General features: G+C 32.5%; 1 protein-coding gene across 1 annotated transcript in view; it reads left to right on the forward strand.

Moving 5' to 3' along the window:
- kcc (solute carrier family 12 member kcc) overlaps positions 1-13,989 on the forward strand; it is a 93,782-nt gene that overhangs the window by 2,810 nt on the left and 76,983 nt on the right. The window contains exon 2 of the mRNA XM_018538986.1: positions 11,724-11,780. Coding sequence (XP_018394488.1) covers positions 11,724-11,780 — 57 coding nt within the window. The remainder of the gene's footprint in view (positions 1-11,723; positions 11,781-13,989) is intronic.

Genomic DNA, 13,989 nt, shown 5'->3' on the forward strand with positions numbered 1-13,989 from the left:
AATTATTTTTTGTGGAAAATGTAAATATTAAATGATGTTATATCAATTTCTCAAACAATTCCAGATTACCTTCGCGCTCTTTGTTTCCGTAAAATTTTACCTTAATTACATTACTATGACGTAATTTAGAATAAAAAATTATAAAAAGCATTGGAGATTTTAAAAACAGTAAATATACTTCTAATTCATTTTAGATAATAAGCAATGTCTGGATGATGTCTTTATAAGGTTTTTATGATGTTTTTTAACTATGCATATTGTGTGAACATATCTTGCATACAGATTAGTCATGTCATATGTATCCAATCAATAAACGTTGCAGTCGGTAATACAAGTAGCTAGACATGCTCTAAAGAATATTTTATAAAGAATAGCTTTCGAATATGTCTTCAAAAAAATCTTGTGAGTACACATTAAAAAGTTTATTTCAATAAAAGCTTAAAAATGATATCTTTGAGACAATTTAAAAAATGCGTGTTATCTGTAGAGCAACACATGTAATATTCTATCACTAGCCGATACTTTATCGTCGTCACGTATGCATATTTTATCGGAACTGACATTTTAAGCAGAATTCATGTCTAATGTTACGTTTCGTTGCATGCATAATGGCATTAGGTATTATTTTATACTTGTTCCTGCAGAGTGTTAAACAAAAATAAAATGATACATCATACACATATACAAACAACGGAATGCAGTCTAATTTGTTCTTTGCCAGAATAACGTAAATTGTGTTTAAAGGGTAATGTCTTAACGGGAGAGGTTTGCGTTGCAAGGCCGATCGATCGATTACTGTCATGACGAAGATTAAGACCGATCGTGTTAAGAGCTCGAAGTAGCTGCGATCAATATAAAATGTTTCATAAGCAGTTCCTGCACGTCAGACTTCGAAGACATATTCCTCGGTGAAGTGACAAAGTTAGCTTGAAATTTATTTTCATTAAATGTGCGGTGACACACACATTGATTTGTGTTTACTTTCAAATATAAATTTAACTCTTTATAAAAAAATCTGATAAAAAATTTTAGTCAAATTTAATACATTTTTTAGTTAAATTAACGATATATTAAGTGGGGGCAGTAGTGACCTATAGAGATAAAAAATAATTTACATTGAGTATAATTTGACATTATGAATTTAACAATAGATAACTATGTCAGTTTTACATATAAGACAGTGAATAATGAAATATTAATTTAATCTCGAAGCGACGGATTCCATCAGTTGATATTGAATTGAAATCGTTATGAGAGATCTTGACTTTGATTGCATCTGATTATCATTTACATTTATCTCGCGATATTATCTTTTAATAAAAATGACTTTGCCGTTTAGTTTGACATGAGATATTTTGTAAGATATCGCTGCATTAATTATGGAAGGCTCAAAATGGCATTTGATATTTACGACATATATTTATGTTACAAATACTAAACCCTTTTTTTTTTATTGTGTAAACATTGTCTTTTCTGCCACACAGTCGCAAAAGGAGAAAGGCTGCGGTGTATCGATTACATCATTTGTATCGAGAAAACTGCGCTCGTTCTTGCAGATTTAATCGATGTAGCGAAGCGCAGCGAACTGCAATGAGATAAACGCTCGTCATGTCGTATCGCGAGCGAAATCATTTAACGCGAATTAATGCAGTGCACCAGCATGTCAGACGGTAATTATCGTCGCGACAATAACCGGGATTATTATATGCAGTAGCGTTCAAAGACATATGACTTTTACTTGAAAGCAATACAAATTTTGAATATTTCTTCAACGTTACCTCAACTTTAATATTATTAAATATGGTGATAACATTTGAATGGAAAGTTTTCGTCAAACTTTATATCAAAGAAATTTTGCATTATATATCCAAATAATGCAACAATTTAGTAAAAATAACTAAATAAGAACATTTATTATTTTTTTATTTATATTATTATTATAAAAATATTTTAGAAAAGTATAATGATTGAAATATTAATTTCTCCTTCGTTACTTTTATTATTTTATATTATTTAATATCTAAGAAAAATATGTATATTTTAATAAAAATATAACTCAGTGAGTTACCTATGTGTGTTGAAAACATATTTGAATGTATTAAGACGCAAATTTACGTATTCCATTCATGCGACTGGCGCAAGTCTTATCATTTGATACACGACAGAACGGATATCAATATTTAGTGTGCCGTCACTGTGGCGACAATGATTCATGAAACTTCAAAATCTTTATGATCACGTAGTGTAGTATGATAATAATAATAAACTTTTTAAATTTTCCAATTTCCTTAAACAATTTTATGGAAATTTGAAAAGTTTTTAAGACAATTTTAGACAATTTTAAAACTTTGTCGTTCTAAAAATTCAATTGTTCTATCAATTATCCTATATAAAAGATTTTGGATTTTTCCAAACATAAACGATTTTTTAACATATATTTCTCACACACTGTAAATCAAATTTCTGAAAAATAAGTGAGTGAATTATCCAATCTATAGAAGCTTCTTGCAGAAGGTCGAAACGCGATGATCCAAGATTAGAATATCCGATCTGCATTTCGCCTACGCTGCGCGCCAGTCCGATTCTCCGTAAAGATCGTTTAATTTGATACGCGATAAACATTCGCGGGAAGAAGGCCGTCGCGCGTCGTTCGACATTCCGTGACTGCAGCTGCAGCCGCAGTGGCGCGTCTTCTTGAATAAGTATGTGTATAGCAACAATTGATTTCACGAATTTAATCCAACCGGTTGTGTTACGAATTCGCAAAAAAAAAAAAAAAGGTTTGACCTTTGGCTCGTAACCTTCGCGTGAGAAACACCAATTGTGAAAAGCCGGAAAGGCCGGACTTGTCGACGAAAAACCTCGTCCTGGGTGCGACAGGACTGGCTCGAAAGGGAGAATGTGCAGCTGCACTTCTATTCCGTTACAAAAATGATAGTGATCGATAATTGCGCGGCCCCACCCTGCACGTGTCGTCATTCTTGTAATCCTTTCTGCCTTTATTTGCCTCCGTTTCTTTCTTTCTATTGAATACTAAAGGTCTGTTCTTTTAGCTGAACGTCGTGCTAGGTTGACTTTTTTCTCTTCTTTTCTCCAACGTGGAGAGAAAAGGATGAATTGTGCAAGATCAGCTGAAAAGGACAGGCCTTTGAGCTCATTTTCAACTGGCGCGAGTTTCGTTTGTGGAATTTTAAGTTTTATTTGAATATGTAGAGATATGTAAAAAAATTAATTATAAAACAGGATAATATCGCTCCACAGATATGTTTGAAATAAAGTAAAATTATGTTATAAGTTGGTGCAAAAATTGATGTTTGATTTAATATTTAAAATTCAAATAGCTGCAATTTCGTTAAAAATAAATGAAATTTAAATTTAGAAAAAGAGACTTTAAGCTTAAAATTTTTAGTTTTGAAAGATCACTATATTATTTTAATTTTTATAAGTTTGCGGTAATTTTTATGTGTAGAGAACTACGAGTTGAATACACATACGCAAAATGCAAAATTTTTACTTTGTAGATCTGTCAAATGCTTAAAAAAATTTGAAAAAATATTCGACTTTTTAATGTAATTCTCTTATAAAATCGTTTTTTAAAAATGTTCCTAAGGTTTTTGTTACTGAGTTATTGCGGATTAAATAAAAAGAACATTTTGCTTTTGTGTGTTTATAATTTCGCCAAAAGTCATCATGTTTTGCAATTAAAAAAATAGATTCTTAAAGCTGAAATTTTACACTATCGAAGTATAATAGTATTATATAATTATTAAAATTTGAGTAAAATATTGTTTCTTAAACTTATATAATTTTTTTTCAAATAAAGTAAACATTTTGTTTAAACACGAACTTTTGTACTTATCCACTAGAAAAGAAGGAGTACTGGAAATTATTAGAATTATGGAAATTTACATAAATCGATTTACGTGAGATTGCAAAGTCTATTTTTGGATTTTATTATTATCTTTAACTATAAATATATTTAAATATTATGCTTAAAAATTACTTTATTAAACAGTTATGCCATATCAAATCTCGTTGTTTATGTTCCAATTGTAGCTAATATTCCAATATTAATATTAAATTATAACTAGCAACTATATATTATTCACATACTATTCGTATTCTGACTGCGCATTTAGCGTTAAATACGACCGATCTCGTCTCATCTCGTGTTGGCATTGAAACCGATCTTCATATTAGGCTAATGAAACTCGGAATCAGCTGGCCATATTTAGCGCAAAATGAAAATACGTATATACATGTTAGTTTCTATGCACACGTGTACTAAACACGTCGATATGTGTAGACAATATAGGATGGTATTTTTGTCTTGTATTAGAGCGTTTTTTATTCCTTGTCTGCACGCTTGCATTCGTTAGTTCTGGCTTGCACTAGTTCAATTCAGTTCAATTCAGTTCTAATGCAATTCTAGTGCAGAACCAGAAAACAATCCTAAGGAAAATTGCAACGTGGTCATGCAAAGCACGTGGCGCCCTCGAGCAATGGAAGCTAGAGGATGCAACTGCTAGTTAGAAACTTTCTTACCTACTCGTCCTCCCATCAAGGAACGATTTTTATATGAAAAATATGATAAAACAGAAGGGTGTTTACACTATTTGAAAGATTCTGGAAAATCTGAAATTTTCACGGGATTTCTTTTTATCCTTGAAAATCAAGGAATTTTATCAGAATGGAAAATTTTTGGAATTTCATTTAATAAATATGTTATATAAACTAAACGATATGACATTTCGTGCGCCGCTCTGTGTACACATAATAAATTTACCTTTTGTTAATTGAATTAAAGGATTTACTGCAACGGCGAGCTTACTCACATTTTGTAAACACGGAGAAAATAAACCCTACAATTAAAAAGTTAGAAAAATATATTTATTTTACAATATATAGATTAACCCAGTGTTGTACTAAGCCTTTCAATCGTTTTATAGAAAGTAAAAATTAAACTCGCATTTTAATTAGCAATTCAATCAGATATAGTCAAATATAACAAATTGAGTATAGTAAAAATATTTTTTAGAAGACGATAGCCTTTTGCTCCAGAAGGTAATTAGATGCGACCAACGTTCGAAAAATAGTCATATTTTCTACAAGTATTTCGTGAAATAAATATATATGTAGGACCGAAAAATGTCAGAATGATTTTGTATCGTAAAAGATGTGTATTTCCACATACAAAACGATATGTTGTCACTGATGAAACTCGATATCGTGTATATACCGACATTTCGCCATTTTGGCGCATTGCCAGGAGGGAGACGTTGCTAAACACTCGCCGAAATTATGCTAAACACTCGTTCCCTCCGTCAACGGAAGCGACATGTTCGCTCATGTGTGAGAAAAACACAAATGAAACCCCAGCATCCGCAAAAACAGGCAGTATGAATACAATAGCTCTGATCTGCATTCCGGATCTATATATCTTCCGCATAGAATTTCTATGTTATCCTTATTGAATGTCGATATTTCCTTCCGCGATTCAAACGCGAGAATGATCCGAAAATCCGAATATCGTCTCGCTCAAGAAGAGTCATCTCGCCGTCGATTGTAACGCGCGACTTTTACGTAACGCGCGGAACAGCTTTAAGCGGATCATACTGGTTTGATCTCACACCAATTCCGCGACATATCCCCATCCCACGTAAAGCGGTGGTCTTTCATTCATGAGACGGGATCTTCTCGTTTTGATGGAACGCGAGGCGCATTTCGACGCAAAGAATGCCGCGCTGCAGCGGCAGTGCTATGAGAGAGAACGAGGAGTGACGAGGACCCGCGTGTCAATTGACATTTATTCCGGGCGATACGTCATGAATTCCCGTCACAATGCACAATAGGCGAGGCTGGTGAAAGAGAGAAAAAAAGCGATAGAGAAGTCAACAGCATTTATTCTGCGGTATTCTAAAAGTACAATGTTAACACGTTTAAACGCGGCACGAGTTTTGGCATGGAGTTCGTGCCACGAACTTCGTAGAAGCTCAATTAAAGACTGCGCGCTTCCATTGTAATGCAGGAAGTAAATGAAACTCGGGGGCTTACGCCCGTTGTCTCGGTTCTTTGTCGATTACCATTCTGAAAAGTATGGGTGTGGTATCAGACTCCTCCTCGCTTTGATGAAGTGAACTGCAGTGTTCACGAAACGTTGGCATTCTAATAATGGGTCTGGACACGAAGTTCGCGAAACGCATTCATGTGCTAGAAAATATCCGCGGAAGCCATGAAAGCGGTTAATGTGGATGTTTCAGCATCATGCAGTGTCTATGTAATTCTCACTGTGTTGGCGTTAATATTAACAAGGTGTAGATTTAACACCATTTGATTTTAAATATTTTTCATAATTATGTTGATGTTAGTATTAATGCCAACACGGTGAGAATTATATAAACGCCGTATGATATTAAATCCACACTTATATTTTTAGAGTGCAACTACAGCTCTTTTTGTGAATATTTTTAATTTAAACAAATTTCAACATTGATATAGATGTTAAAAACGAACAAAAATAGAACTAGCAAAAGATTTGTTATAATTTAATTGAGACTATTAAAATATGTAGTTTACAAAAAATAAATAGAAATCTTGCTTCTTGTATTGTGGAGTATTCAAGCGTATCAATAAGTAAAAATAAAATTTCTGTCTCTATAGAGTAGTATTCCAATTGTCAGCAGTTACAATGAGGCTAACTGACAATGAGGAATTCAGTCGGGATTAAAGGGTTAAAGTGCCGTAATCCGGCCGTATCAGGCAAGCGGAGTTGGAGACAAAAAATCCAGCCAGCGCGGCGATTGAATCATTCTGAAAACATGACTGTAGTCGGACGGTTATAAAGCGATGGGAGAGCTTTAACCGGCTCGTCGTCGCGCGTGTGGAAACAATAACGCTGTAATTGGCCTAATAATAAAATAATCATTAGACTTACAGTTGCAATGCGTGTGTGTCTGTCCACTTCTCTTTTTCTTTCTGCAGCGCGTCTTCGTGTGCATTTAAACGCGGAAGATGTCAGCCTCATTGACGTGAGACATGCGTCTTATGCAATCACGGTTTATTGTTGTAGACTATTTCAAAATTAAACCGTTAAGAAAATTTTTTCACGCAGTGACGTCCGAGGAGAATTCTGAGAATCTAATCTTTTGATTAATTCTTTGTTTATTAAATTTTTTAAAAGAGAAATTATTATTATTTTAAATCTTAATAGCCTTTGTTTTAATTTTGATTATTTTACTGTATTAAATTACGTTATTTGGATAAGGATTAATAATTATTAATAATAGTTTGACTTCTTTTTTAATATCTTGTATTGATAAAAATGTCTGTTCGAAAATGAATTAACCAGAAAACTCTGATTATATCAGAATTTCGATTATCACTAAAATTCTGGTAAATTAAAAAAATTTTAATTTATTTTTAACTAGAATTTCAATTAATTCAATCAGACATTTTTTTCAGTGTGCTTTTTGAACGGAAAAATATTGATAATTTACGTAATTACTAATTACAATATTGTAAAATGTCGGAAGAGAACGACGGTAATATTAGGATTCCTCGGAGGTCGAAATTTGTTGGCTCGAAACTCGAAACAGTCGTGGTTTTCCGGACTTCCGACAGTCGATACGGTGTCGGCGATTTATCGGGTGCAGAGTGCTCTGGTATCGCTGATTCCAATCAACAAAGGCCTTGGGAAAGCTAGCTTTATATATATAGGATCCTCTCATTTGTATCGAAAATAATTCCGCACACTTTTTCTCCAGAATGCAAATTTTATAAATAAGGTCAAAGTATAATTGTATGCACAAGATTAAAAATTAATAACTTTGGTCACTTCGATGCAAATAACATAATTCTATATACCTCGGTTACATTCTGCATGTAGATTACATTTAACTTGGTACGATTTTAATTTAAGATTAGATATTTCGTGGTTATATCGAAAATAAAAGAGAAAGGCGCGCAAACGGAGTTTTCTTAAGGAAAGGACAGATTCTTATCGAAAAATTTCCCTTCGATGACTAATACATGATACGTACTTTCAATAAGCATTGAATAAGCGGTAATTAAAACATTTTAAAATGAGGCATAGATAAGGGGAACGAAAGGTCTTCGCGAAAAGAAGGTGCTGACGTTGTCGTTTGGTTTAAACTCCACCCCGTGGCTCGGGATCGGTCGATGAAACTCTGTGAACCCCACCTTAAACTCTATCTCCGATAGAAATGTATTATGCAACGCACGCGTACTCACCACCGGCTTGCTCTTAAGCTGGACTTTAATACTTTGTCCTCCTCGCTGTCCTCGCACGTGATATCATTCCGCGAAACGACACGTAAGTGCCTTTTGACATTAAATATTTTAATCGTAGGCGACTCTGTCCCTCTCTTGCATTTACCGGACACGATTATGGTCGTCTATATCCGTCCGCTCTGCAGAGAACGCACATCCCTTGGCTATATTATGTCGCTATTAACAGGCTATAGGCGGCGAAGACCGTGTATTCATTAACAAATAAATGTGTATTACGGCACTTTACATTTATATGTTATTTAGGAGAACAAACAGATATATTTAATGGTTCATCTTCTCTTCTCTCTTACATTAAACGCAGTAACAAGAAAAATATAAAATGCAATAAGTAAGATCTGTGAAGTTGGCACGACTTTCTACTGATATGAAAAAAATAAGGACACTTCCAGACTAGAACTTTCAGTAGCACTTTTCATAGTTCTACAGTTTTATATCAAAATAAAAAAAAAATTTCGCATTTTTATTAAAAAAAAAAAATTTTGAAGATATGACGTGCTAACTTCACAGATCTTATATAAGTATAAAAACGTTATGTGAAATATATCGGAGGAAAATTTGCATAAACGTACTTATATTGAGGAAAAATTGTTTAATATTTACGACTGTAATTATATGATAAAATAAATATGGTTAGGAGCTTTATTTTTATAATTGTTACTACACTATAATGTCAGTATAAATAATAAATAGTTATTATAATAAATTATTTTATTGGTAGTAATTATATATATATTTGTGCATAGAATTATAAATGTAATTATTATTATTAATATTATAGCGTTATTAACTTCAAAATATTAATAACTGTAAAAATAAACCATTATAATTATTTTACCACATACAATTGTATATACAATAGTATCACGAATACCAAATACTTTCCTCTTGTACAATATACATATTATTACAAGATTTAAAATATTTTATAAGAAACTATATTTACGGTTCATACAGCAAAATGTGACCGAGAATGCGACGCATTCAAGAGTTTACAAGGTCCTATTATTTTTAAAGATAACGCGAAGCAGCGCTTCCCGAGAAATTATCGTTCGAACATATTTTTGCTTCAGTAGATGCATTTTGCGCTCGGTAGAAATAATATTTTCTAAAAAAATAATTTCAATGCCTGTGCATCCCCTCACATGCGCGATGTGTGAGTCCTCGGCCTTGATATGAACAAGATTACAAGGCGCTTCATTTATGAGAAGGATGCGGGAGGTTTCTTCGTTCGTGCGGATCATCCGCAAGATGCAGCCACCCTGGACATCATTTGTCGGGTCCCTTTGATTGTCAAGATTACAGGACCGATGTTGTTTGCCCACGTTGTTTGCGCTGTATTTTACATTTTATGTTCATCAAGAAGTGTCGGTGCATGGAACCAACTCTCCTAGGATCAAACGCTCGATTTTATTGCGAAGCGATGCAACTTGTTCGCAGATTAAGCGCGTCGAAAGGATTTGCGTCGCGTCTCTGATTTCATCTGCTCCGACTGAGAAACGCGGCAGGATTGCAATAAGTGCGGTCTTATCGGTTCGTCTTTTCACTGTAAACTTGGAAAAACTTGTAGAGAAAGAAGATAAATTTCAAATCTCACTCTTTTTCTTTTATATTTCAATTAAACATTTTTGTTTAATCTGTTACTATACAATATATATAAAATAAGTAAATAATAGTTATCGTGCAAACAAAGTTATTTTTTATGTAATTTCGATCAGCGACAGTTATTATATCTTGTATGATTAATAAAGACATTTTCAACAACAGAGTTCGACGTGATTCGCAAACTAAATATTTACCGTGTTGTACATTATCGTGTGAGTATCATTTAATCACTGCGCGCTCATCCAATATCCTCTAATTCATTTCTGCCTACCGAGTCCATGGCAAAATAAATATTGGCATTGCCGATGTCGGAATAATCCAATTTCAACTTTACCTTCTTCGATCTATCGAGTGTAAAACATGTTTACGATCGGGTTCATACATTAATGCATGATTTTTTAAGATCTTTGAAAGATAAAAAAATGAGAAAGAGAGAATCTGACATCAAAAAGTTTTGTTAGGAAACTTACATGTGCATTAAATATACAAATCCATCTTAAAATAAATCAAATTGTACATATATTAGACAAATTCAATATATATTTATTAGAAAGTAATAGCCTACATTCTTTTATAGAGTAATATAAATATAAATATAAAATATAGTTTTATATACGAAAGTATGCCAAAATTATCTCTTTTTGAAAAATACGCGAAATATATACATATGTGGAAATAATTTATCAAATTAAATTTGCAAGACGCGAAAACGTCAACACACGTGTTTTTATTTGAGTTTAACGTCTGAGTTACAAGAAAAACGTCAAAATAAAGTTGCATCCGTTCCATGTTTTCTTGAAAAGTGTCAAGGCGAGCCGAAAGTTGTCATCGACTCGACGTATATTTCACAGACTCTCGTGTTAGTCTTTTATCAGGGGATGTAGAAAGATATATAGGAAGACACAGTATTTTTAGCGAAGTGAGTTAAATTGATAACGTACTAACTTAAATGTTAGTCGTATTATTTTAAATTTAATAAAAATAGACGTAAGTGGAAAAAACTTACAATTAACTTAGGAAGAGAAAATTGAACTTGTAATCGACATCAGTAGCAGTTCAAACGCAAATATTTTTGTATTACTTACAATTAGTTCATTAAAATTTTGAATTATGTATATTCGAACATAAACGTTTGATAGAGGAGATATTTTTAAATATTTTTCTTTATCTCTCTCCATCGGGTGAAATTTTATTCGTCTTGAATTGAAAAAGAGAATTTTATACTTCACGTTGAGATACGTCAGACTATTGCATTGACGAGGAAAGCGTTGAATTTATTAATCACCTCGTAACTCTTTCGGCATAAAAATCGAGGGAGTTACATTGATTTCTAAACATAAAGATTAAAGTTAGGTGGTTGTTTACTAAACACGTGAGGCCTAAAAAAACTTGATATGATATAATATCGCATCATTGACACATATAGTTGTAAAACATTATTATATCATTAATAATAACAATAATATCTATCTAATAATAAAATATCCTAAATGTGTGGGAAGCTCTGTGGGAGCAGAAAATTATAATTACAGATTAACATATCTCGAATGTTATTAAATGTTTTCGTTAAAAATAATATACTCTCAATAATTAATTCGCATTATTGTTAATTTCTAAAATTAACGAATAATAATGTTATATAATAAATGTTGATAAAATATTGATAAACAATAATGAACCCAAAAGTTTTCTCTTTTTTTTAGAAGATAAAGTATTCCGGAATTAAAGTTCAATATGTTTAATAACTTTTGTTGGAAATAGTATGGTTTTCCATAATTAATTAACAGTATATTTATTTTTTCTGTCCACAGACCAACAGCTGAATGGGACGCAGTTGGAACATCTGGTACCGATATCTACAAGCGCGTGTAAGTAATAATCCACGGTATTTAATAATAATAGCATTAAAGTTTTACGTGCAATAAACGCGAGATGAACACGAAGAAAGACTTCAATTAGTCGGATCTTTAAAGGATCATTGTAAATCGAATTAAAATTGTACAAAGATAAACAAAAATAAGACAACATCGTACATTTTAATTATAAGATATATCAATTGTAAGTCTTAATTTCAAACGTACATCGACAGAGAATAGATCCGGATGTTCGTTGTCTTATATTAATGAACTTGATAATTCAAGGGAAAAAAGCAAAATAATACAATTAGGATACAATTAATTGCTTGAAAGTGTATTTCAAAGCAGACCGTGTTCTCAATTTTATTGTTTAATACGTAATTTTTACGTAACTATAACAATATTGTATACATCAGCGTAGTAAAAATATTTTAAAAGAAGCGTAGAATAACATAAACATCTCCAAGGTGAACTGCCATAATAATACTTAAAAAGGAGATAATTTGCTGGTTACTTTGTAATTTTTATCATGTAAATGGGAAGGTCTAATTGTTCTTACATATTCAATTGCATGCTTCACGTTCCTCTACCCTAAGCGAAGCTGTTAAGCAACATTGGCTTAAAAAAAGATAACGTTGCTAATTCGACATAAGTCGACGTGTCGTCTCTTCGTTCGCGTCGTGAAAAATAAAAGTACGCGCTCGGAAAAGCGCGCCTCCGGACGCGAATAAACGCTTATAACCCGTGCGTGTAATCGGCGCTGCTTCGAACTAGGTCGAGGAGACAGTCCCCGTTTCGCCTCTACACACTCGCGAATTTATTGCTCGCGGCCGAACAACAATCGACGATTCGGGTCAGAACCGGGCTCTGCGCTGCGCCCACCCCGGAAGTCGATTGAAGCGGCGCGACGCAACGAAAATCGGCGACTAAAATGTGTGGTAGGCGTCGCGTTGTGACATATTGAGCATAAAGTTTGCTAAAAATGATAAGTGCGACATGGTGTGTGCTGAAATGTAACAGAAAATTTTTTCACGTAGATAATTCTTTGAGAGATAGATAGGTAATTAGAATTTTAATAATAATAATTTTAATTACAATGATGGGTTAAAAGATAAAAAAGTTGAAAGATATATTATTCGTATCCAATTATACAATTCTTGTTACAAATGCATTAATATTACATAATTTTAAAACCTTATAAAGATTGAACATTAAATTTTATTATTTTTATTTATTATTAATTTAATTTAATTTTAAAATTTTATAATTTATAAATATAATTTAAAAATTATACAAATAAAATATGTGAATTTTTAGAATTTACAATAATACTTACAAATGGCAATCATATCAGTTGTGAGGTAAAAATATGAATTATGTAGGTATAGTTTCAACGAATGCAATGTTTAAAATGTAAGTATGCGTGAAGGATATACGGAAAAATACAGAAAAATAGAAGTGAACAAGAATGTAAACGAGGAAAAAACTATTCGCTCCTATTCGTTGTCATACAGTACGCATCGCGTAAACTGTTTGAAAAAAACATAATTAGCGACAACTTGTCGTTTTAATTACGTATTTGTGAACGTATGGTACGAATGATCACTGCATTTTATAATAGCCGGACAGTCAAGGTTGACGCATGTAATCCACTGATTATCGCAGTCTTGTCTGCTTGGATCGCGATACTACAGGTTTATCCTAAATAGGTCTTGCACAAAGCATATCGATCTCTTACTTCTCAAAATCAATACAATTCATAAAATTAAGTTTCTCAGAAAAGGAGACAAACTATTTTTCAACTTGATAGAAAATTATTAATTAATCAAATAGTATTGCTGCAGAAAGAATATATTCTTAATAAATGTGTTAATTTTGTCATTTTTACAATCCTTAAAAATTACTCTTTTTGAGTTGTGACTTTGAAATTTTTTATTAATCATCTTTCTTGAATTGTGGCGATTTGGAAGATTTTGTTATGAAGTTAAATTAGTTCGCTTCTGATAGGGTAATATTTATTTCCTTCATTCATAATAAATCGGAAATCGTTTTTTGTGATGTTACCGTGTGGCACTATTAAAGTATGGAAGCGATGTATTTCGTCTGTGCTATTTCTTGATAAATATATTGTCATTATAAATTCCGTGCGATCGTGATACGACCAGTTTCTCATAATAGATGTTCGGAAGAAAATATCTTTAATAGGATCAAATAGTTAGAC

This window comes from Cyphomyrmex costatus, unplaced genomic scaffold, assembly GCF_001594065.2.
Source record: "Cyphomyrmex costatus isolate MS0001 unplaced genomic scaffold, Ccosl1.0 scaffold20, whole genome shotgun sequence".
Taxonomy (NCBI): Eukaryota; Metazoa; Arthropoda; class Insecta; order Hymenoptera; family Formicidae; genus Cyphomyrmex; species Cyphomyrmex costatus.